The sequence below is a fragment of the Rutilus rutilus genome (assembly GCF_951802725.1).
Source record: "Rutilus rutilus genome assembly, chromosome: 10".
NCBI classification, from domain to species: domain Eukaryota; kingdom Metazoa; phylum Chordata; class Actinopteri; order Cypriniformes; family Leuciscidae; genus Rutilus; species Rutilus rutilus.
In genome coordinates this window covers 39,345,150-39,367,202 of record NC_140215.1, presented here as the reverse complement: position 1 = coordinate 39,367,202, position 22,053 = coordinate 39,345,150, and the positions used below count along the sequence as shown (strand labels likewise).

General features: G+C 44.2%; 4 protein-coding genes across 16 annotated transcripts; all 4 read left to right on the top strand.

The window, feature by feature from the left end:
- Nucleotides 1-1,059: 1,059 nt before the first annotated feature.
- Nucleotides 1,060-3,868, top strand: LOC311298719 (uncharacterized protein). Of its 5 annotated transcripts, XM_084421875.1 has the most exons (5): nucleotides 1,114-1,427; nucleotides 2,233-2,364; nucleotides 2,436-2,531; nucleotides 2,633-2,770; nucleotides 3,027-3,868. In XM_084421875.1, the coding sequence occupies exons 4-5, from the start codon at nucleotides 2,674-2,676 to the stop codon at nucleotides 3,770-3,772; spliced, it is 843 nt and encodes a 280-aa protein (XP_084278001.1). In that variant the 5' UTR covers nucleotides 1,114-1,427; nucleotides 2,233-2,364; nucleotides 2,436-2,531; nucleotides 2,633-2,673; the 3' UTR covers nucleotides 3,773-3,868. The 5 variants fall into 5 exon arrangements, with proteins under 5 accessions (XP_084277997.1, XP_084278001.1, XP_084278000.1 ...); XM_084421871.1 differs by lacking the exon at nucleotides 2,436-2,531 and having other exon boundaries at nucleotides 1,060-1,427; XM_084421874.1 differs by lacking the exon at nucleotides 2,436-2,531 and having other exon boundaries at nucleotides 1,125-1,427; nucleotides 3,192-3,868.
- Nucleotides 3,869-7,422: 3,554 nt separating this feature from the next.
- On the top strand, nucleotides 7,423-10,285 carry LOC311298716 (uncharacterized protein). 4 transcript variants are annotated; one of them, XM_084421865.1, is made up of 5 exons: nucleotides 7,477-7,790; nucleotides 8,596-8,727; nucleotides 8,799-8,894; nucleotides 8,996-9,133; nucleotides 9,390-10,285. In XM_084421865.1, exons 4-5 carry the CDS (start codon nucleotides 9,037-9,039, stop codon nucleotides 10,187-10,189), a joined length of 897 nt encoding a protein of 298 aa, XP_084277991.1. In that variant the 5' UTR covers nucleotides 7,477-7,790; nucleotides 8,596-8,727; nucleotides 8,799-8,894; nucleotides 8,996-9,036; the 3' UTR covers nucleotides 10,190-10,285. The 4 variants fall into 4 exon arrangements, with proteins under 4 accessions (XP_084277988.1, XP_084277991.1, XP_084277990.1 ...); XM_084421862.1 differs by lacking the exon at nucleotides 8,799-8,894 and having other exon boundaries at nucleotides 7,423-7,790; XM_084421864.1 differs by lacking the exon at nucleotides 8,799-8,894 and having other exon boundaries at nucleotides 9,588-10,285.
- Nucleotides 10,286-12,543: 2,258 nt separating this feature from the next.
- Nucleotides 12,544-15,352, top strand: LOC311298715 (uncharacterized protein). 5 transcript variants are annotated; one of them, XM_084421861.1, is made up of 5 exons: nucleotides 12,598-12,911; nucleotides 13,717-13,848; nucleotides 13,920-14,015; nucleotides 14,117-14,254; nucleotides 14,511-15,352. In XM_084421861.1, exons 4-5 carry the CDS (start codon nucleotides 14,158-14,160, stop codon nucleotides 15,254-15,256), a joined length of 843 nt encoding a protein of 280 aa, XP_084277987.1. In that variant the 5' UTR covers nucleotides 12,598-12,911; nucleotides 13,717-13,848; nucleotides 13,920-14,015; nucleotides 14,117-14,157; the 3' UTR covers nucleotides 15,257-15,352. The 5 variants fall into 5 exon arrangements, with proteins under 5 accessions (XP_084277983.1, XP_084277987.1, XP_084277986.1 ...); XM_084421857.1 differs by lacking the exon at nucleotides 13,920-14,015 and having other exon boundaries at nucleotides 12,544-12,911; XM_084421860.1 differs by lacking the exon at nucleotides 13,920-14,015 and having other exon boundaries at nucleotides 12,609-12,911; nucleotides 14,676-15,352.
- A 3,554-nt stretch (nucleotides 15,353-18,906) lies between these two features.
- Nucleotides 18,907-21,740, top strand: LOC311298714 (uncharacterized protein). Of its 2 annotated transcripts, XM_084421856.1 has the most exons (5): nucleotides 18,961-19,274; nucleotides 20,080-20,211; nucleotides 20,283-20,378; nucleotides 20,482-20,619; nucleotides 20,878-21,740. In XM_084421856.1, the coding sequence occupies exons 4-5, from the start codon at nucleotides 20,523-20,525 to the stop codon at nucleotides 21,642-21,644; spliced, it is 864 nt and encodes a 287-aa protein (XP_084277982.1). In that variant the 5' UTR covers nucleotides 18,961-19,274; nucleotides 20,080-20,211; nucleotides 20,283-20,378; nucleotides 20,482-20,522; the 3' UTR covers nucleotides 21,645-21,740. The 2 variants fall into 2 exon arrangements, with proteins under 2 accessions (XP_084277981.1, XP_084277982.1); XM_084421855.1 differs by lacking the exon at nucleotides 20,283-20,378 and having other exon boundaries at nucleotides 18,907-19,274.
- The last annotated feature ends 313 nt before the right edge of the window (nucleotides 21,741-22,053 follow it).

Genomic DNA, 22,053 nt, shown 5'->3' with positions numbered 1-22,053 from the left:
TGACTATGTGACTCCTTGTCACTTTGTCTGATTGTGACATCCAGGATCTTTGTACGATCCCCAGTCCAAATCCGGATCATGGCATCTTTTCGTGTAGGTGAAGACGTTGTTGAACTCCTTTTTGCCAACACAATATTTTCGCCATCCACATTGATAGTTGGCCCCAGGTGTTCTCTGAGCATGTGACTCACTGGCGGGAGTAGTCGTGGCCGAGAGGTTAAGGCGATGGACTTGAAATCCATTGGGGTCTCCCCGCGCAGGTTCGAACCCTGCCGACTACGTGGCTCCCCGTCACTTTGTCTGTTTGCGACAGGAATTGTGACATCCAGGAGCTTTGTACGAGCTGCTTTTTTCTCTAAAACGGAAAATTGTTAGTTTATAAATAAGTGTTTTGGCACACCTGTCCGAGTGACGCTACAAATTCTTCTAAAATCGGATTTTATTTCGGGCATGTTAAATTAGCGTTCGACAAACGCGAACAACCTTTTATTTATATACACTCACAATAACAATTAAATGTTGTGCTTTTGTAAAATAAAGAAAACAAACAGGGTGCGCTTTCTGCCGTCTCGGTCTCCGTCACAGAAATTAACCAAAATTCTATAGGCTACTTGCCTCGGTCACGATAAGAAATATGTCTATAGAAAGCTTGAGTGAACAAATATTATCTGATTATGCAAATATGCAAATCCATATGAAACCATCCAATATTAAATTGGCTATGATATAACCATGGCTGTGTATTCCCCTATATTCACTACAGTGGCTGGAAACATTGTTTTCATTCATAATTACTTGCATGGATTCACATCGTAAATCAATCAGCAATTGAAAAATTCAGATTCAAATTCTAGACATGCCCCTTTGTCTCTTGATGTCAGTCTCCAGTAGAGATCCATTTCCTGGAGAGTTTAGGTGTAGGAGTTTAGTCATAATTACAACTTGTAACTTGTGGTAGAACTCCGACTTGTACCACGTGATCGCTGTACCACCTGACCACTGCAGATTCAATCATCTCGTAATTACGGTAATTATTACGACGTCCAACCCTAATCAAACACACCTGAACAAGCTAATCAAGGTCTTCAAGATTAGGCTATATTAGAAAGCTGCAGGCAAGTGATATTCATTAGGGTTGGAGTTACCCAGACCCCCAATTGGATCTTCAAAAAGTGTTTTAAACTCTTCTGATAGCGTTTGTTGTGGGACTCAGCTGATATTTTGATGCAGCAACAGGGGTCTTTCTTTGTAGTTTTGTGGTCCTTGCTGTCCGCCCCCCTCCTGACTCACTAATTCAGTGCATCTTCCAGCAGAGTTGCTTTTGAGATTGCAGGTCGAGAGGATGACAGCTCAAGTGTATTGCTCATTTAGTGCTGTTTTATTGTGTCTGTCTGCTTGTTTAAGCACAACAGACGCTGGAGTCCTAGGTGAGAAGTTGTTTTAGCTTCATTACGCAGCCTGCAGAAGTGCATAAATAAAGTGCCTTACAAAATTTGATTTCAGACACATCTGCTTACAAAAATACAGTACAGACGTCCAGTGGAAGTTCATCTTTGTGTGTTGGTTTAGTTTTAATAATAAGCAACGTATAAATATGCAAACTGTCGTAACTTTATGCATTTTTCATTGTACAAGTAAAACCCATATAATCACTAATAGGCATTTTTGTTTACTGTTAAACACGAACATTAGTGTTATAATATGGCTGCAAAATTGTTACCGGACTGTATCAATCCTGAGTTTAAACTTTTGCCTAAAGTTTTTTTGTTTGTTTTGTTTTAACAAATGCATAAGCCTACAATATAACGTGGGGAGCTAATTATAACCGATAACTCTGCGTTTTACATATATAGTGGGTTTCTATGTTTGTTTTGTTTTCTGTTGAGTAGCTTATTAAAATGCTAAAAAGGAAATGAGGGTGGTCATGGGGATGGCATCATTTTTGAAGATGTACACCAGTAAATTTGTATACAACATATTAACTGATTTCTATCAGCATTGCACTATTACTCACTCTACTACAGTGGGGTAGGTTGTAACTTCACGCTCAGTCTTTGAAACCGATTGATGCAGTTTAGTGAAAAATGGTAGACTTCTAAGCTACTTGACTTGAAGCAGATAAATGTGTGAATATTATAAAGTTTGAGACTCATTGCAAAACCCCTGACTTGCAAATGCTGAAGCAAACTTTTACAGTACTTCCTGGTCTCCCCTAATGATCCTCTTCTGTAGTGTCTGGTCAGTGTCCGGCGATGCTGACGGTCGTGCCCTCCCGACGAGGATGCACTTCTGATAGAGACTGCTCTGGAGGACACAAATGCTGTCAATTTCCCTGTGGGGCTGCGTGTGTGCCGCCTGTTTTCAGTGAGTTTTAATTATTGATGCATGCTATACGTCTTCCAGAAAAAAAACCCTGAACAAATGTTTTCACTCAGGAATTGCTAGTAAGTTTCACAAATAATTGCAAAGAAACTGCAAGTAACACATTGACCTAAACGTGAAACTATGAAGTAGATGGACTGAATATTCCGGTAAATCCTCCTACGATCATCTCTTCTTTTTTTTTTCATACAGTGTACGAGACATTCAGTATTCAGTGATGTGGTTTCTCTGTCATGTGTCCCTATAACAGCAAAGGCAGGGGAGTGTCCAAGCACAAAGTCTGGAACAGGAATGTGTGCAGAGTTGTGTTACTATGACAGTGACTGTCCGAACAATGAGAAATGCTGCAGCAATGGATGTGGACATCAGTGTATGGATCCATTTGCAGGTATTTGTTATTATATTAGTGTTTGGGTCAGCTTCCTCATTTCAGTTTGTCTTGTTTTATAATTAATCGTTCTCAATGTAAAAAGTATTCAGCCAATAGCACAGGATGGCTTTACAAAATTAATTCATGTGATTAATTAATACGATCATGATTAATAATTAAGAGGTGTAAAACTTGGTATTTGGGTTTTGTGCTGTATCTGAGACTGAATGCCTCTAAACGGACTGACTGAAGTTGACTATCTGTATCCATCCAGTGAAGCCTGCAGCCGAACCGCCGAAGCCTCCAGGAAAGCCTGCAGCTGAACCTCCAAAGCCTCCAGGGAAGCCTGCAGCCGAACCTCCGAAGCCTCCAGTGAAGCCTGCAGCTGAACCTCCGAAGCCTCCAGGGAAGCCTGCAGCCGAACCGCCGAAGCCTCCAGGGAAGCCTGCAGCCGAACCGCCGAAGCCTCCAGGGAAGCCTGCAGCCGAACCTCCAAAGCCTCCAGTGAAGCCTGCAGCTGAACCTCCGAAGCCTCCAGTAAAGCTTCCAGTGGAGCCTTCTACCGAAGAGCCGGAGCCTTCTGCCGAACTGCCGGAGCCTTCTACCGAACTGCCGGAGCCTTCTGCCGAACTGCCGGAGCCTTCTGCTGAACTGCCGGAGCCTTCTACCGAACCTCCGGAGCCATCAGACGAACTGCCAGTGATGCCTCCAGTGGAACCCCCGAAGCCTCCAGTGAAGCCTGCAGCCAAGCCTCCAATGAAGCCTGCAGCCGAACCCCCGAAGCCTCCAATGAAGCCTGCGGCCGAACCCCCGAAGCCTCCAATGAAGCCTGCAGCTGAACCCCCGAAGCCTCCTGTGAAGCCTGCAGCCGAACCGCCCAAGCCTCCAATGAAGCCTGCAGCCGAACCCCCGAAGCCTCCTGTGAAGCCTGCAGCCGGACCGCCCAAGCCTCCAATGAAGCCTGCAGCCGAACCTCCAAAGCCAACTGACCCTTATGGCAAATGTCCTGGCCATAAGTAATGTGGCTATGCATGCAGTTAACTGTGCTGATTTAACCATTGGATGTATGGTGTTTTCCCTGTTTATCACCAAATAAATCTCACACTTGTAAGACCATTTCCTCTCTTTTTTTCTTTTCTTTTTTTAAGTGGGAAAACAAGGAATTAGATTTTTGTGTTCCAGTGTTAGTTTGGCTGTTCTCTCACATAATGGCTCATTGGAATCAATGCGTGAGATCCCACTCTCCAAAGCCGTGCCTCCTTCAAAACGCTTGAAAACACACAGCAGAGTCTGTAAAGTGTCAAAGGTCGAAAGACTGCACTAAATTGCCTCATGTCTAAAATGCATAACATTATAGTGATAATGAACGTAAACAACTTGCAGTGCTCTAGTTGTACCACCTGACTGATGCAGATTCAGTTTGGCGTTGATAGTGTTGACATGGAAACTTCTGAATCCAAATGCAATGTTTGGACGAACAATTCTGTGAAGTTTCAACCAGTATTGTCTATTGACCAATAGTCTTCTGCATTCTGAAGCATTTTAGTGAAATTGTGTCTTCTAGTGGTCGTTTTATTTTAGGAAGTTGCAACTTCAAGCCTATTAACAGATGATCCCTTTAGTTACCTGCGACCAAATGAGTTCTGAATGCCTGTAACGCCGCGTTCACACTGCACAATTTTCAAAGTAGTCGAGTCACTGTTCTTTTCACACTGCACGACTATCTGGGTTAACGTTCAGTTGCTGCTGTGTGCACGATGCACCGATGACAGTTTCACACTGCATGACTATACAAAAGAAAGAATCGCTGACAACTGTCTGGTCTGCAAACTGCGTTTCACAACCAAACCCACGCAAGAAGTGGCAGGAGTAGTCGTGGCCGAGAGGTTAAGGCGATGGACTTGAAATCCATTGGGGTCTCCCCGCGCAGGTTCGAACCCTCTTCGTCTGTTTGCGACAGGAATTGTGACATCCAGGAGCTTTGTACGAGCTGCATTTTTTTTTTTTCTCTAACACAGAAAACTGGGCAACCCACATCTCTTTTCAAGCCTGAAGTGAGCAGGTTTTTGTGTAGGTGAAGACGTCGTTGAACTCCTTTTTGCCAACACAATATGTTAGCTGAGTGCATCCTCTGCTGCTCACATCCACATTGATGGTTGGCCCGGGTGTCCTCTGCTGCTCACTTCCAGAAAGGAAAATAGCATGTGACTCACTACCACTATCACTGACTCACTTTCAAGAGCAGTCGTGACCGAGAGGTTAAGGCGATGGCCTCGAAAACCATTGGGGTCTCCCCACGCAGGTTCGAACCCTGCTGACTATGTGACTCCTTGTCACTTTGTCTGATTGTGACATCCAGGATCTTTGTACGATCTGCTTTTTTTTTCCGAACACGGACATTGGGCTCTTTTCAAGCCTGAAGTGGGCATCGTTTCAAAAGGCCCAGATCATATGTGATTTTGGCCATTCTATTCAGGCTGTCGGAGCAATGGCTTTGGCATCCCCCGACAACTTCACGGCCTTCATGTTGTGCAGCTCAAGAGTCGCCGCATTATATTTTATGGAGAATCTTGGATATTAGTGTTTTGAAATGTTGCATTCGTTCTCTCTTAGAAAAGTCAAACAGAAACCTACTCATTATGTCCCAGTTGCTCTTTTGTCGAAACCACCTTAGAGTTAGCAACATGCCACGAAAAAAAAACTCCACTCTTTCAATGTCAGTGTTCCTAGCTTTGGAAGGAGCAGCCTATCTCTCTCGTCCCTTTATAAATTGTGGTCTTCATCCTTTAATACCACAAACTTTAAGCTGACAAAGCATGAACACTTTAGGGGGAAAGTGCTGTTATATCCCTAGGGTGGCTGTTCCCTGGCGAAAGCCCGGCTAGCTCAAATGGTAGCGCCTTGGACTTTTAATCTGAAGGTCCAGGGTTCAAGTCCCTGTTCGGGCGAAGGTTTGTTGCAGACCTCCCCTAATCTCTTGCTGTGCTCTTCCCAGCCTTTGAGAGAGGTGGTCTTCCTCTTCAAGATTAAGATGTGGCGGGGTTATTTCCCAGCATTTGGTGTTGTTTTGCCTGCTGTAATGCTTGGTTACTAGGGACTTTAAGCAACAGCTGCTGATGGAACGGCAAAGAGCTAAAGAGCGCAAAAATCACTAAGCAACATTAAAGAGGATGGCGTAGGGGTAATTTAATCATCAGACAAAATACAAAAAAAGGAAGTGATTTTAAAAAGGAAGAGAAGGGTTGCTTTTGGCATTTAATGATATACAGAAACGATTACAATGCCACATAACCTAAAACATAACATTAATATTCTTAATCTGTCACGTAGTAACGACTACGGCAAATCAGCTGTTCTCCCGTAGTAGACGGTTACAGTAGAACGTCGCGAGGTAGCAGTTAATGTCGCGCGTGCGCAATAGAACGACAGAATGCCGTTCCACCAGAGGCTGTTGCTCAAAGACCCTACTGTCTAGGCAAGCGGTGGTGGGGGACTTTGAGAGAACTGAGCTGAAGCTTGCCGTTGACTCTGTATGTGCAGGCCCGGGGCAAGTGGAAAGATTGCTTTCTCGCCATAGCATTTAGTACTCTGCGTTGTGCCCGCAGCATCCCCAGTCCAAATCCGGATCATGGCATCTTTTCGTGTAGGTGAAGACGTTGTTGAACTCCTTTTTGCCAACACAATATTTTCGCCATCCACATTGATAGTTGGCCCCAGGTGTTCTCTGAGCATGTGACTCACTGGCGGGAGTAGTCGTGGCCGAGAGGTTAAGGCGATGGACTTGAAATCCATTGGGGTCTCCCCGCGCAGGTTCGAACCCTGCCGACTACGTGGCTCCCCGTCACTTTGTCTGTTTGCGACAGGAATTGTGACATCCAGGAGCTTTGTACGAGCTGCTTTTTTCTCTAAAACGGAAAATTGGGCAACCCACATCTCTTTTCAAGCCTGAAGTGAGCAGGGTTTTGTGTAGGTGAAGACGTCGTTAGTTTATAAATAAGTGTTTTGGCACACCTGTCCGAGTGACGCTACAAATTCTTCTAAAATCGGATTTTATTTCGGGCATGTTAAATTAGCGTTCGACAAACGCGAACAACCTTTTATTTATATACACTCACAATAACAATTAAATGTTGTGCTTTTGTAAAATAAAGAAAACAAACAGGGTGCGCTTTCTGCCGTCTCGGTCTCCGTCACAGAAATTAACCAAAATTCTATAGGCTACTTGCCTCGGTCACGATAAGAAATATGTCTATAGAAAGCTTGAGTGAACAAATATTATCTGATTATGCAAATATGCAAATCCATATGAAACCATCCAATATTAAATTGGCTATGATATAACCATGGCTGTGTATTCCCCTATATTCACTACAGTGGCTGGAAACATTGTTTTCATTCATAATTACTTGCATGGATTCACATCGCAAATCAATCAGCAATTGAAAAATTCAGATTCAAATTCTAGACATGCCCCTTTGTCTCTTGATGTCAGTCTCCAGTAGAGATCCATTTCCTGGAGAGTTTAGGTGTAGGAGTTTAGTCATAATTACAACTTGTAACTTGTGGTAGAGCTCCGACTTGTACCACGTGATCGCTGTACCACCTGACCACTGCAGATTCAATCATCTCGTAATTACGGTAATTATTACGACGTCCAACCCTAATCAAACACACCTGAACAAGCTAATCAAGGTCTTCAAGATTAGGCTATATTAGAAAGCTGCAGGCAAGTGATATTCATTAGGGTTGGAGTTACCCAGACCCCCAATTGGATCTTCAAAAAGTGTTTTAAACTCTTCTGATAGCGTTTGTTGTGGGACTCAGCTGATATTTTGATGCAGCAACAGGGGTCTTTCTTTGTAGTTTTGTGGTCCTTGCTGTCCGCCCCCCTCCTGACTCACTAATTCAGTGCATCTTCCAGCAGAGTTGATTTTGAGATTGCAGGTCGAGAGGATGACAGCTCAAGTGTATTGCTCATTTAGTGCTGTTTTATTGTGTCTGTCTGCTTGTTTAAGCACAACAGACGCTGGAGTCCTAGGTGAGAAGTTGTTTTAGCTTCATTACGCAGCCTGCAGAAGTGCATAAATAAAGTGCCTTACAAAATTTGATTTCAGACACATCTGCTTACAAAAATACAGTACAGACGTCAAGCGGAAGTTCATCTTTGTGTGTTGGTTTAGTTTTAATAATAAGCAACGTATAAATATGCAAACTGTCGTAACTTTATGCATTTTTCATTGTACAAGTAAAACCCATATAATCACTAATAGGCATTTTTGTTTACTGTTAAACACGAACATTAGTGTTATAATATGGCTGCAAAATTGTGACCGGACTGTATCAATCCTGAGTTTAAACTTTTGCCTAAAGTTTTTTTTTTTGTTTTGTTTTAACAAATGCATAAGCCTACAATATAACGTGGGGAGCTAATTATAACCGATAACTCTGCGTTTTACATATATAGTGGGTTTCTATGTTTGTTTTGTTTTCTGTTGAGTAGCTTATTAAAATGCTAAAAAGGAAATGAGGGTGGTCATGGGGATGGCATCATTTTTGAAGATGTACACCAGTAAATTTGTATACAACATATTAACTGATTTCTATCAGCATTGCACTATTACTCACTCTACTACAGTGGGGTAGGTTGTAACTTCACGCTCAGTCTTTGAAACCGATTGATGCAGTTTAGTGAAAAATGGTAGACTTCTAAGCTACTTGACTTGAAGCAGATAAATGTGTGAATATTATAAAGTTTGAGACTCATTGCAAAACCCCTGACTTGCAAATGCTGAAGCAAACTTTTACAGTACTTCCTGGTCTCCCCTAATGATCCTCTTCTGTAGTGTCTGGTCAGTGTCCGGCGATGCTGACGGTCGTGCCCTCCCGACGAGGATGCACTTCTGATAGAGACTGCTCTGGAGGACACAAATGCTGTCAATTTCCCTGTGGGGCTGCGTGTGTGCCGCCTGTTTTCAGTGAGTTTTAATTATTGATGCATGCTATACGTCTTCCAGAAAAAAAACCCTGAACAAATGTTTTCACTCAGGAATTGCTAGTAAGTTTCACAAATAATTGCAAAGAAACTGCAAGTAACACATTGACCTAAACGTGAAACTATGAAGTAGATGGACTGAATATTCCGGTAAATCCTCCTACGATCATCTCTTCTTTTTTTTTTCATACAGTGTACGAGACATTCAGTATTCAGTGATGTGGTTTCTCTGTCATGTGTCCCTATAACAGCAAAGGCAGGGGAGTGTCCAAGCACAAAGTCTGGAACAGGAATGTGTGCAGAGTTGTGTTACTATGACAGTGACTGTCCGAACAATGAGAAATGCTGCAGCAATGGATGTGGACATCAGTGTATGGATCCATTTGCAGGTATTTGTTATTATATTAGTGTTTGGGTCAGCTTCCTCATTTCAGTTTGTCTTGTTTTATAATTAATCGTTCTCAATGTAAAAAGTATTCAGCCAATAGCACAGGATGGCTTTACAAAATTAATTCATGTGATTAATTAATACGATCATGATTAATAATTAAGAGGTGTAAAACTTGGTATTTGGGTTTTGTGCTGTATCTGAGACTGAATGCCTCTAAACGGACTGACTGAAGTTGACTATCTGTATCCATCCAGTGAAGCCTGCAGCCGAACCGCCGAAGCCTCCAGGAAAGCCTGCAGCTGAACCTCCAAAGCCTCCAGGGAAGCCTGCAGCCGAACCTCCGAAGCCTCCAGGGAAGCCTGCAGCCGAACCTCCAAAGCCTCCAGTGAAGCCTGCAGCTGAACCTCCGAAGCCTCCAGGGAAGCCTGCAGCCGAACCGCCGAAGCCTCCAGGGAAGCCTGCAGCCGAACCGCCGAAGCCTCCAGGGAAGCCTGCAGCCGAACCTCCAAAGCCTCCAGTGAAGCCTGCAGCTGAACCTCCGAAGCCTCCAGTAAAGCTTCCAGTGGAGCCTTCTACCGAAGAGCCGGAGCCTTCTGCCGAACTGCCGGAGCCTTCTGCCGAACTGCCGGAGCCTTCTACCGAACTGCCGGAGCCTTCTGCCGAACTGCCGGAGCCTTCTGCTGAACTGCCGGAGCCTTCTACCGAACCTCCGGAGCCATCAGACGAACTGCCAGTGATGCCTCCAGTGGAACCCCCGAAGCCTCCAGTGAAGCCTGCAGCCAAGCCTCCAATGAAGCCTGCAGCCGAACCCCCGAAGCCTCCAATGAAGCCTGCGGCCGAACCCCCGAAGCCTCCAATGAAGCCTGCAGCTGAACCCCCGAAGCCTCCTGTGAAGCCTGCAGCCGAACCGCCCAAGCCTCCAATGAAGCCTGCAGCCGAACCCCCGAAGCCTCCTGTGAAGCCTGCAGCCGGACCGCCCAAGCCTCCAATGAAGCCTGCAGCCGAACCTCCAAAGCCAACTGACCCTTATGGCAAATGTCCTGGCCATAAGTAATGTGGCTATGCATGCAGTTAACTGTGCTGATTTAACCATTGGATGTATGGTGTTTTCCCTGTTTATCACCAAATAAATCTCACACTTGTAAGACCATTTCCTCTCTTTTTTTCTTTTCTTTTTTTAAGTGGGAAAACAAGGAATTAGATTTTTGTGTTCCAGTGTTAGTTTGGCTGTTCTCTCACATAATGGCTCATTGGAATCAATGCGTGAGATCCCACTCTCCAAAGCCGTGCCTCCTTCAAAACGCTTGAAAACACACAGCAGAGTCTGTAAAGTGTCAAAGGTCGAAAGACTGCACTAAATTGCCTCATGTCTAAAATGCATAACATTATAGTGATAATGAACGTAAACAACTTGCAGTGCTCTAGTTGTACCACCTGACTGATGCAGATTCAGTTTGGCGTTGATAGTGTTGACATGGAAACTTCTGAATCCAAATGCAATGTTTGGACGAACAATTCTGTGAAGTTTCAACCAGTATTGTCTATTGACCAATAGTCTTCTGCATTCTGAAGCATTTTAGTGAAATTGTGTCTTCTAGTGGTCGTTTTATTTTAGGAAGTTGCAACTTCAAGCCTATTAACAGATGATCCCTTTAGTTACCTGCGACCAAATGAGTTCTGAATGCCTGTAACGCCGCGTTCACACTGCACAATTTTCAAAGTAGTCGAGTCACTGTTCTTTTCACACTGCACGACTATCTGGGTTAACGTTCAGTTGCTGCTGTGTGCACGATGCACCGATGACAGTTTCACACTGCATGACTATACAAAAGAAAGAATCGCTGACAACTGTCTGGTCTGCAAACTGCGTTTCACAACCAAACCCACGCAAGAAGTGGCAGGAGTAGTCGTGGCCGAGAGGTTAAGGCGATGGACTTGAAATCCATTGGGGTCTCCCCGCGCAGGTTCGAACCCTCTTCGTCTGTTTGCGACAGGAATTGTGACATCCAGGAGCTTTGTACGAGCTGCATTTTTTTTTTTTCTCTAACACAGAAAACTGGGCAACCCACATCTCTTTTCAAGCCTGAAGTGAGCTGGTTTTTGTGTAGGTGAAGACGTCGTTGAACTCCTTTTTGCCAACACAATATGTTAGCTGAGTGCATCCTCTGCTGCTCACATCCACATTGATGGTTGGCCCGGGTGTCCTCTGCTGCTCACTTCCAGAAAGGAAAATAGCATGTGACTCACTACCACTATCACTGACTCACTTTCAAGAGCAGTCGTGACCGAGAGGTTAAGGCGATGGCCTCGAAAACCATTGGGGTCTCCCCACGCAGGTTCGAACCCTGCTGACTATGTGACTCCTTGTCACTTTGTCTGATTGTGACATCCAGGATCTTTGTACGATCCCCAGTCCAAATCCGGATCATGGCATCTTTTCGTGTAGGTGAAGACGTTGTTGAACTCCTTTTTGCCAACACAATATTTTCGCCATCCACATTGATAGTTGGCCCCAGGTGTTCTCTGAGCATGTGACTCACTGGCGGGAGTAGTCGTGGCCGAGAGGTTAAGGCGATGGACTTGAAATCCATTGGGGTCTCCCCGCGCAGGTTCGAACCCTGCCGACTACGTGGCTCCCCGTCACTTTGTCTGTTTGCGACAGGAATTGTGACATCCAGGAGCTTTGTACGAGCTGCTTTTTTCTCTAAAACGGAAAATTGTTAGTTTATAAATAAGTGTTTTGGCACACCTGTCCGAGTGACGCTACAAATTCTTCTAAAATCGGATTTTATTTCGGGCATGTTAAATTAGCGTTCGACAAACGCGAACAACCTTTTATTTATATACACTCACAATAACAATTAAATGTTGTGCTTTTGTAAAATAAAGAAAACAAACAGGGTGCGCTTTCTGCCGTCTCGGTCTCCGTCACAGAAATTAACCAAAATTCTATAGGCTACTTGCCTCGGTCACGATAAGAAATATGTCTATAGAAAGCTTGAGTGAACAAATATTATCTGATTATGCAAATATGCAAATCCATATGAAACCATCCAATATTAAATTGGCTATGATATAACCATGGCTGTGTATTCCCCTATATTCACTACAGTGGCTGGAAACATTGTTTTCATTCATAATTACTTGCATGGATTCACATCGTAAATCAATCAGCAATTGAAAAATTCAGATTCAAATTCTAGACATGCCCCTTTGTCTCTTGATGTCAGTCTCCAGTAGAGATCCATTTCCTGGAGAGTTTAGGTGTAGGAGTTTAGTCATAATTACAACTTGTAACTTGTGGTAGAACTCCGACTTGTACCACGTGATCGCTGTACCACCTGACCACTGCAGATTCAATCATCTCGTAATTACGGTAATTATTACGACGTCCAACCCTAATCAAACACACCTGAACAAGCTAATCAAGGTCTTCAAGATTAGGCTATATTAGAAAGCTGCAGGCAAGTGATATTCATTAGGGTTGGAGTTACCCAGACCCCCAATTGGATCTTCAAAAAGTGTTTTAAACTCTTCTGATAGCGTTTGTTGTGGGACTCAGCTGATATTTTGATGCAGCAACAGGGGTCTTTCTTTGTAGTTTTGTGGTCCTTGCTGTCCGCCCCCCTCCTGACTCACTAATTCAGTGCATCTTCCAGCAGAGTTGCTTTTGAGATTGCAGGTCGAGAGGATGACAGCTCAAGTGTATTGCTCATTTAGTGCTGTTTTATTGTGTCTGTCTGCTTGTTTAAGCACAACAGACGCTGGAGTCCTAGGTGAGAAGTTGTTTTAGCTTCATTACGCAGCCTGCAGAAGTGCATAAATAAAGTGCCTTACAAAATTTGATTTCAGACACATCTGCTTACAAAAATACAGTACAGACGTCCAGTGGAAGTTCATCTTTGTGTGTTGGTTTAGTTTTAATAATAAGCAACGTATAAATATGCAAACTGTCGTAACTTTATGCATTTTTCATTGTACAAGTAAAACCCATATAATCACTAATAGGCATTTTTGTTTACTGTTAAACACGAACATTAGTGTTATAATATGGCTGCAAAATTGTTACCGGACTGTATCAATCCTGAGTTTAAACTTTTGCCTAAAGTTTTTTTGTTTGTTTTGTTTTAACAAATGCATAAGCCTACAATATAACGTGGGGAGCTAATTATAACCGATAACTCTGCGTTTTACATATATAGTGGGTTTCTATGTTTGTTTTGTTTTCTGTTGAGTAGCTTATTAAAATGCTAAAAAGGAAATGAGGGTGGTCATGGGGATGGCATCATTTTTGAAGATGTACACCAGTAAATTTGTATACAACATATTAACTGATTTCTATCAGCATTGCACTATTACTCACTCTACTACAGTGGGGTAGGTTGTAACTTCACGCTCAGTCTTTGAAACCGATTGATGCAGTTTAGTGAAAAATGGTAGACTTCTAAGCTACTTGACTTGAAGCAGATAAATGTGTGAATATTATAAAGTTTGAGACTCATTGCAAAACCCCTGACTTGCAAATGCTGAAGCAAACTTTTACAGTACTTCCTGGTCTCCCCTAATGATCCTCTTCTGTAGTGTCTGGTCAGTGTCCGGCGATGCTGACGGTCGTGCCCTCCCGACGAGGATGCACTTCTGATAGAGACTGCTCTGGAGGACACAAATGCTGTCAATTTCCCTGTGGGGCTGCGTGTGTGCCGCCTGTTTTCAGTGAGTTTTAATTATTGATGCATGCTATACGTCTTCCAGAAAAAAAACCCTGAACAAATGTTTTCACTCAGGAATTGCTAGTAAGTTTCACAAATAATTGCAAAGAAACTGCAAGTAACACATTGACCTAAACGTGAAACTATGAAGTAGATGGACTGAATATTCCGGTAAATCCTCCTACGATCATCTCTTCTTTTTTTTTTCATACAGTGTACGAGACATTCAGTATTCAGTGATGTGGTTTCTCTGTCATGTGTCCCTATAACAGCAAAGGCAGGGGAGTGTCCAAGCACAAAGTCTGGAACAGGAATGTGTGCAGAGTTGTGTTACTATGACAGTGACTGTCCGAACAATGAGAAATGCTGCAGCAATGGATGTGGACATCAGTGTATGGATCCATTTGCAGGTATTTGTTATTATATTAGTGTTTGGGTCAGCTTCCTCATTTCAGTTTGTCTTGTTTTATAATTAATCGTTCTCAATGTAAAAAGTATTCAGCCAATAGCACAGGATGGCTTTACAAAATTAATTCATGTGATTAATTAATACGATCATGATTAATAATTAAGAGGTGTAAAACTTGGTATTTGGGTTTTGTGCTGTATCTGAGACTGAATGCCTCTAAACGGACTGACTGAAGTTGACTATCTGTATCCATCCAGTGAAGCCTGCAGCCGAACCGCCGAAGCCTCCAGGAAAGCCTGCAGCTGAACCTCCAAAGCCTCCAGGGAAGCCTGCAGCCGAACCTCCGAAGCCTCCAGTGAAGCCTGCAGCTGAACCTCCGAAGCCTCCAGGGAAGCCTGCAGCCGAACCGCCGAAGCCTCCAGGGAAGCCTGCAGCCGAACCGCCGAAGCCTCCAGGGAAGCCTGCAGCCGAACCTCCAAAGCCTCCAGTGAAGCCTGCAGCTGAACCTCCGAAGCCTCCAGTAAAGCTTCCAGTGGAGCCTTCTACCGAAGAGCCGGAGCCTTCTGCCGAACTGCCGGAGCCTTCTACCGAACTGCCGGAGCCTTCTGCCGAACTGCCGGAGCCTTCTGCTGAACTGCCGGAGCCTTCTACCGAACCTCCGGAGCCATCAGACGAACTGCCAGTGATGCCTCCAGTGGAACCCCCGAAGCCTCCAGTGAAGCCTGCAGCCAAGCCTCCAATGAAGCCTGCAGCCGAACCCCCGAAGCCTCCAATGAAGCCTGCGGCCGAACCCCCGAAGCCTCCAATGAAGCCTGCAGCTGAACCCCCGAAGCCTCCTGTGAAGCCTGCAGCCGAACCGCCCAAGCCTCCAATGAAGCCTGCAGCCGAACCCCCGAAGCCTCCTGTGAAGCCTGCAGCCGGACCGCCCAAGCCTCCAATGAAGCCTGCAGCCGAACCTCCAAAGCCAACTGACCCTTATGGCAAATGTCCTGGCCATAAGTAATGTGGCTATGCATGCAGTTAACTGTGCTGATTTAACCATTGGATGTATGGTGTTTTCCCTGTTTATCACCAAATAAATCTCACACTTGTAAGACCATTTCCTCTCTTTTTTTCTTTTCTTTTTTTAAGTGGGAAAACAAGGAATTAGATTTTTGTGTTCCAGTGTTAGTTTGGCTGTTCTCTCACATAATGGCTCATTGGAATCAATGCGTGAGATCCCACTCTCCAAAGCCGTGCCTCCTTCAAAACGCTTGAAAACACACAGCAGAGTCTGTAAAGTGTCAAAGGTCGAAAGACTGCACTAAATTGCCTCATGTCTAAAATGCATAACATTATAGTGATAATGAACGTAAACAACTTGCAGTGCTCTAGTTGTACCACCTGACTGATGCAGATTCAGTTTGGCGTTGATAGTGTTGACATGGAAACTTCTGAATCCAAATGCAATGTTTGGACGAACAATTCTGTGAAGTTTCAACCAGTATTGTCTATTGACCAATAGTCTTCTGCATTCTGAAGCATTTTAGTGAAATTGTGTCTTCTAGTGGTCGTTTTATTTTAGGAAGTTGCAACTTCAAGCCTATTAACAGATGATCCCTTTAGTTACCTGCGACCAAATGAGTTCTGAATGCCTGTAACGCCGCGTTCACACTGCACAATTTTCAAAGTAGTCGAGTCACTGTTCTTTTCACACTGCACGACTATCTGGGTTAACGTTCAGTTGCTGCTGTGTGCACGATGCACCGATGACAGTTTCACACTGCATGACTATACAAAAGAAAGAATCGCTGACAACTGTCTGGTCTGCAAACTGCGTTTCACAACCAAACCCACGCAAGAAGTGGCAGGAGTAGTCGTGGCCGAGAGGTTAAGGCGATGGACTTGAAATCCATTGGGGTCTCCCCGCGCAGGTTCGAACCCTCTTCGTCTGTTTGCGACAGGAATTGTGACATCCAGGAGCTTTGTACGAGCTGCATTTTTTTTTTTTCTCTAACACAGAAAACTGGGCAACCCACATCTCTTTTCAAGCCTGAAGTGAGCAGGTTTTTGTGTAGGTGAAGACGTCGTTGAACTCCTTTTTGCCAACACAATATGTTAGCTGAGTGCATCCTCTGCTGCTCACATCCACATTGATGGTTGGCCCGGGTGTCCTCTGCTGCTCACTTCCAGAAAGGAAAATAGCATGTGACTCACTACCACTATCACTGACTCACTTTCAAGAGCAGTCGTGACCGAGAGGTTAAGGCGATGGCCTCGAAAACCATTGGGGTCTCCCCACGCAGGTTCGAACCCTGCTGACTATGTGACTCCTTGTCACTTTGTCTGATTGTGACATCCAGGATCTTTGTACGATCTGCTTTTTTTTTCCGAACACGGACATTGGGCTCTTTTCAAGCCTGAAGTGGGCATCGTTTCAAAAGGCCCAGATCATATGTGATTTTGGCCATTCTATTCAGGCTGTCGGAGCAATGGCTTTGGCATCCCCCGACAACTTCACGGCCTTCATGTTGTGCAGCTCAAGAGTCGCCGCATTATATTTTATGGAGAATCTTGGATATTAGTGTTTTGAAATGTTGCATTCGTTCTCTCTTAGAAAAGTCAAACAGAAACCTACTCATTATGTCCCAGTTGCTCTTTTGTCGAAACCACCTTAGAGTTAGCAACATGCCACGAAAAAAAAACTCCACTCTTTCAATGTCAGTGTTCCTAGCTTTGGAAGGAGCAGCCTATCTCTCTCGTCCCTTTATAAATTGTGGTCTTCATCCTTTAATACCACAAACTTTAAGCTGACAAAGCATGAACACTTTAGGGGGAAAGTGCTGTTATATCCCTAGGGTGGCTGTTCCCTGGCGAAAGCCCGGCTAGCTCAAATGGTAGCGCCTTGGACTTTTAATCTGAAGGTCCAGGGTTCAAGTCCCTGTTCGGGCGAAGGTTTGTTGCAGACCTCCCCTAATCTCTTGCTGTGCTCTTCCCAGCCTTTGAGAGAGGTGGTCTTCCTCTTCAAGATTAAGATGTGGCGGGGTTATTTCCCAGCATTTGGTGTTGTTTTGCCTGCTGTAATGCTTGGTTACTAGGGACTTTAAGCAACAGCTGCTGATGGAACGGCAAAGAGCTAAAGAGCGCAAAAATCACTAAGCAACATTAAAGAGGATGGCGTAGGGGTAATTTAATCATCAGACAAAATACAAAAAAAGGAAGTGATTTTAAAAAGGAAGAGAAGGGTTGCTTTTGGCATTTAATGATATACAGAAACGATTACAATGCCACATAACCTAAAACATAACATTAATATTCTTAATCTGTCACGTAGTAACGACTACGGCAAATCAGCTGTTCTCCCGTAGTAGACGGTTACAGTAGAACGTCGCGAGGTAGCAGTTAATGTCGCGCGTGCGCAATAGAACGACAGAATGCCGTTCCACCAGAGGCTGTTGCTCAAAGACCCTACTGTCTAGGCAAGCGGTGGTGGGGGACTTTGAGAGAACTGAGCTGAAGCTTGCCGTTGACTCTGTATGTGCAGGCCCGGGGCAAGTGGAAAGATTGCTTTCTCGCCATAGCATTTAGTACTCTGCGTTGTGCCCGCAGCATCCCCAGTCCAAATCCGGATCATGGCATCTTTTCGTGTAGGTGAAGACGTTGTTGAACTCCTTTTTGCCAACACAATATTTTCGCCATCCACATTGATAGTTGGCCCCAGGTGTTCTCTGAGCATGTGACTCACTGGCGGGAGTAGTCGTGGCCGAGAGGTTAAGGCGATGGACTTGAAATCCATTGGGGTCTCCCCGCGCAGGTTCGAACCCTGCCGACTACGTGGCTCCCCGTCACTTTGTCTGTTTGCGACAGGAATTGTGACATCCAGGAGCTTTGTACGAGCTGCTTTTTTCTCTAAAACGGAAAATTGGGCAACCCACATCTCTTTTCAAGCCTGAAGTGAGCAGGGTTTTGTGTAGGTGAAGACGTCGTTAGTTTATAAATAAGTGTTTTGGCACACCTGTCCGAGTGACGCTACAAATTCTTCTAAAATCGGATTTTATTTCGGGCATGTTAAATTAGCGTTCGACAAACGCGAACAACCTTTTATTTATATACACTCACAATAACAATTAAATGTTGTGCTTTTGTAAAATAAAGAAAACAAACAGGGTGCGCTTTCTGCCGTCTCGGTCTCCGTCACAGAAATTAACCAAAATTCTATAGGCTACTTGCCTCGGTCACGATAAGAAATATGTCTATAGAAAGCTTGAGTGAACAAATATTATCTGATTATGCAAATATGCAAATCCATATGAAACCATCCAATATTAAATTGGCTATGATATAACCATGGCTGTGTATTCCCCTATATTCACTACAGTGGCTGGAAACATTGTTTTCATTCATAATTACTTGCATGGATTCACATCGCAAATCAATCAGCAATTGAAAAATTCAGATTCAAATTCTAGACATGCCCCTTTGTCTCTTGATGTCAGTCTCCAGTAGAGATCCATTTCCTGGAGAGTTTAGGTGTAGGAGTTTAGTCATAATTACAACTTGTAACTTGTGGTAGAGCTCCGACTTGTACCACGTGATCGCTGTACCACCTGACCACTGCAGATTCAATCATCTCGTAATTACGGTAATTATTACGACGTCCAACCCTAATCAAACACACCTGAACAAGCTAATCAAGGTCTTCAAGATTAGGCTATATTAGAAAGCTGCAGGCAAGTGATATTCATTAGGGTTGGAGTTACCCAGACCCCCAATTGGATCTTCAAAAAGTGTTTTAAACTCTTCTGATAGCGTTTGTTGTGGGACTCAGCTGATATTTTGATGCAGCAACAGGGGTCTTTCTTTGTAGTTTTGTGGTCCTTGCTGTCCGCCCCCCTCCTGACTCACTAATTCAGTGCATCTTCCAGCAGAGTTGATTTTGAGATTGCAGGTCGAGAGGATGACAGCTCAAGTGTATTGCTCATTTAGTGCTGTTTTATTGTGTCTGTCTGCTTGTTTAAGCACAACAGACGCTGGAGTCCTAGGTGAGAAGTTGTTTTAGCTTCATTACGCAGCCTGCAGAAGTGCATAAATAAAGTGCCTTACAAAATTTGATTTCAGACACATCTGCTTACAAAAATACAGTACAGACGTCAAGCGGAAGTTCATCTTTGTGTGTTGGTTTAGTTTTAATAATAAGCAACGTATAAATATGCAAACTGTCGTAACTTTATGCATTTTTCATTGTACAAGTAAAACCCATATAATCACTAATAGGCATTTTTGTTTACTGTTAAACACGAACATTAGTGTTATAATATGGCTGCAAAATTGTGACCGGACTGTATCAATCCTGAGTTTAAACTTTTGCCTAAAGTTTTTTTTTTTGTTTTGTTTTAACAAATGCATAAGCCTACAATATAACGTGGGGAGCTAATTATAACCGATAACTCTGCGTTTTACATATATAGTGGGTTTCTATGTTTGTTTTGTTTTCTGTTGAGTAGCTTATTAAAATGCTAAAAAGGAAATGAGGGTGGTCATGGGGATGGCATCATTTTTGAAGATGTACACCAGTAAATTTGTATACAACATATTAACTGATTTCTATCAGCATTGCACTATTACTCACTCTACTACAGTGGGGTAGGTTGTAACTTCACGCTCAGTCTTTGAAACCGATTGATGCAGTTTAGTGAAAAATGGTAGACTTCTAAGCTACTTGACTTGAAGCAGATAAATGTGTGAATATTATAAAGTTTGAGACTCATTGCAAAACCCCTGACTTGCAAATGCTGAAGCAAACTTTTACAGTACTTCCTGGTCTCCCCTAATGATCCTCTTCTGTAGTGTCTGGTCAGTGTCCGGCGATGCTGACGGTCGTGCCCTCCCGACGAGGATGCACTTCTGATAGAGACTGCTCTGGAGGACACAAATGCTGTCAATTTCCCTGTGGGGCTGCGTGTGTGCCGCCTGTTTTCAGTGAGTTTTAATTATTGATGCATGCTATACGTCTTCCAGAAAAAAAACCCTGAACAAATGTTTTCACTCAGGAATTGCTAGTAAGTTTCACAAATAATTGCAAAGAAACTGCAAGTAACACATTGACCTAAACGTGAAACTATGAAGTAGATGGACTGAATATTCCGGTAAATCCTCCTACGATCATCTCTTCTTTTTTTTTTTTCATACAGTGTACGAGACATTCAGTATTCAGTGATGTGGTTTCTCTGTCATGTGTCTCTATAACAGCAAAGGCAGGGGAGTGTCCAAGCACAAAGTCTGGAACAGGAATGTGTGCAGAGTTGTGTTACTATGACAGTGACTGTCCGAACAATGAGAAATGCTGCAGCAATGGATGTGGACATCAGTGTATGGATCCATTTGCAGGTATTTATGTTATTATATTAGTGTTTGGGTCAGCTTCCTCATTTCAGTTTGTCTTGTTTTATAATTAATCGTTCTCAATGTAAAAAGTATTCAGCCAATAGCACAGGATGGCTTTACAAAATTAATTCATGTGATTAATTAATACGATCATGATTAATAATTAAGAGGTGTAAAACTTGGTATTTGGGTTTTGTGCTGTATCTGAGACTGAATGCCTCTAAACGGACTGACTGAAGTTGACTATCTGTATCCATCCAGTGAAGCCTGCAGCCGAACCGCCGAAGCCTCCAGGAAAGCCTGCAGCTGAACCTCCAAAGCCTCCAGGGAAGCCTGCAGCCGAACCTCCGAAGCCTCCAGGGAAGCCTGCAGCCGAACCTCCAAAGCCTCCAGTGAAGCCTGCAGCTGAACCTCCGAAGCCTCCAGGGAAGCCTGCAGCCGAACCGCCGAAGCCTCCAGGGAAGCCTGCAGCCGAACCTCCAAAGCCTCCAGTGAAGCCTGCAGCTGAACCTCCGAAGCCTCCAGTAAAGCTTCCAGTGGAGCCTTCTACCGAAGAGCCGGAGCCTTCTGCCGAACTGCCGGAGCCTTCTGCCGAACTGCCGGAGCCTTCTACCGAACTGCCGGAGCCTTCTGCCGAACTGCCGGAGCCTTCTGCTGAACTGCCGGAGCCTTCTACCGAACCTCCGGAGCCATCAGACGAACTGCCAGTGATGCCTCCAGTGGAACCCCCGAAGCCTCCAGTGAAGCCTGCAGCCAAGCCTCCAATGAAGCCTGCAGCCGAACACCCGAAGCCTCCAATGAAGCCTGCGGCCGAACCCCCGAAGCCTCCAATGAAGCCTGCAGCTGAACCCCCGAAGCCTCCTGTGAAGCCTGCAGCCGAACCGCCCAAGCCTCCAATGAAGCCTGCAGCCGAACCCCCGAAGCCTCCTGTGAAGCCTGCAGCCGGACCGCCCAAGCCTCCAATGAAGCCTGCAGCCGAACCTCCAAAGCCAACTGACCCTTATGGCAAATGTCCTGGCCATAAGTAATGTGGCTATGCATGCAGTTAACTGTGCTGATTTAACCATTGGATGTATGGTGTTTTCCCTGTTTATCACCAAATAAATCTCACACTTGTAAGACCATTTCCTCTCTTTTTTTCTTTTTTTTTTTTAAGTGGGAAAACAAGGAATTAGATTTTTGTGTTCCAGTGTTAGTTTGGCTGTTCTCTCACATAATGGCTCATTGGAATCAATGCGTGAGATCCCACTCTCCAAAGCCGTGCCTCCTTCAAAACGCTTGAAAACACACAGCAGAGTCTGTAAAGTGTCAAAGGTCGAAAGACTGCACTAAATTGCCTCATGTCTAAAATGCATAACATTATAGTGATAATGAACGTAAACAACTTGCAGTGCTCTAGTTGTACCACCTGACTGATGCAGATTCAGTTTGGCGTTG

Bases quoted from the DNA above. Each gene is read 5' to 3' on its own strand.
- LOC311298716 (XM_084421862.1), top strand. From the start codon at position 7,706: ATGACAGCTCAAGTGTATTGCTCATTTAGTGCTGTTTTATTGTGTCTG. The intron at 7,791-8,595 runs GTGAGAAGTTGT...CCTCTTCTGTAG, and splicing joins AACAGACGCTGGAGTCCTAG to TGTCTGGTCAGTGTCCGGCG. The intron at 8,728-8,995 runs GTGAGTTTTAAT...TCCCTATAACAG, and splicing joins GTGTGTGCCGCCTGTTTTCA to CAAAGGCAGGGGAGTGTCCA.
- LOC311298714 (XM_084421855.1), top strand. From the start codon at position 19,190: ATGACAGCTCAAGTGTATTGCTCATTTAGTGCTGTTTTATTGTGTCTG. The intron at 19,275-20,079 runs GTGAGAAGTTGT...CCTCTTCTGTAG, and splicing joins AACAGACGCTGGAGTCCTAG to TGTCTGGTCAGTGTCCGGCG. The intron at 20,212-20,481 runs GTGAGTTTTAAT...TCTCTATAACAG, and splicing joins GTGTGTGCCGCCTGTTTTCA to CAAAGGCAGGGGAGTGTCCA.
- LOC311298715 (XM_084421857.1), top strand. From the start codon at position 12,827: ATGACAGCTCAAGTGTATTGCTCATTTAGTGCTGTTTTATTGTGTCTG. The intron at 13,849-14,116 runs GTGAGTTTTAAT...TCCCTATAACAG, and splicing joins GTGTGTGCCGCCTGTTTTCA to CAAAGGCAGGGGAGTGTCCA. The intron at 14,255-14,510 runs GTATTTGTTATT...GTATCCATCCAG, and splicing joins GTGTATGGATCCATTTGCAG to TGAAGCCTGCAGCCGAACCG.
- LOC311298719 (XM_084421871.1), top strand. From the start codon at position 1,343: ATGACAGCTCAAGTGTATTGCTCATTTAGTGCTGTTTTATTGTGTCTG. The intron at 1,428-2,232 runs GTGAGAAGTTGT...CCTCTTCTGTAG, and splicing joins AACAGACGCTGGAGTCCTAG to TGTCTGGTCAGTGTCCGGCG. The intron at 2,771-3,026 runs GTATTTGTTATT...GTATCCATCCAG, and splicing joins GTGTATGGATCCATTTGCAG to TGAAGCCTGCAGCCGAACCG.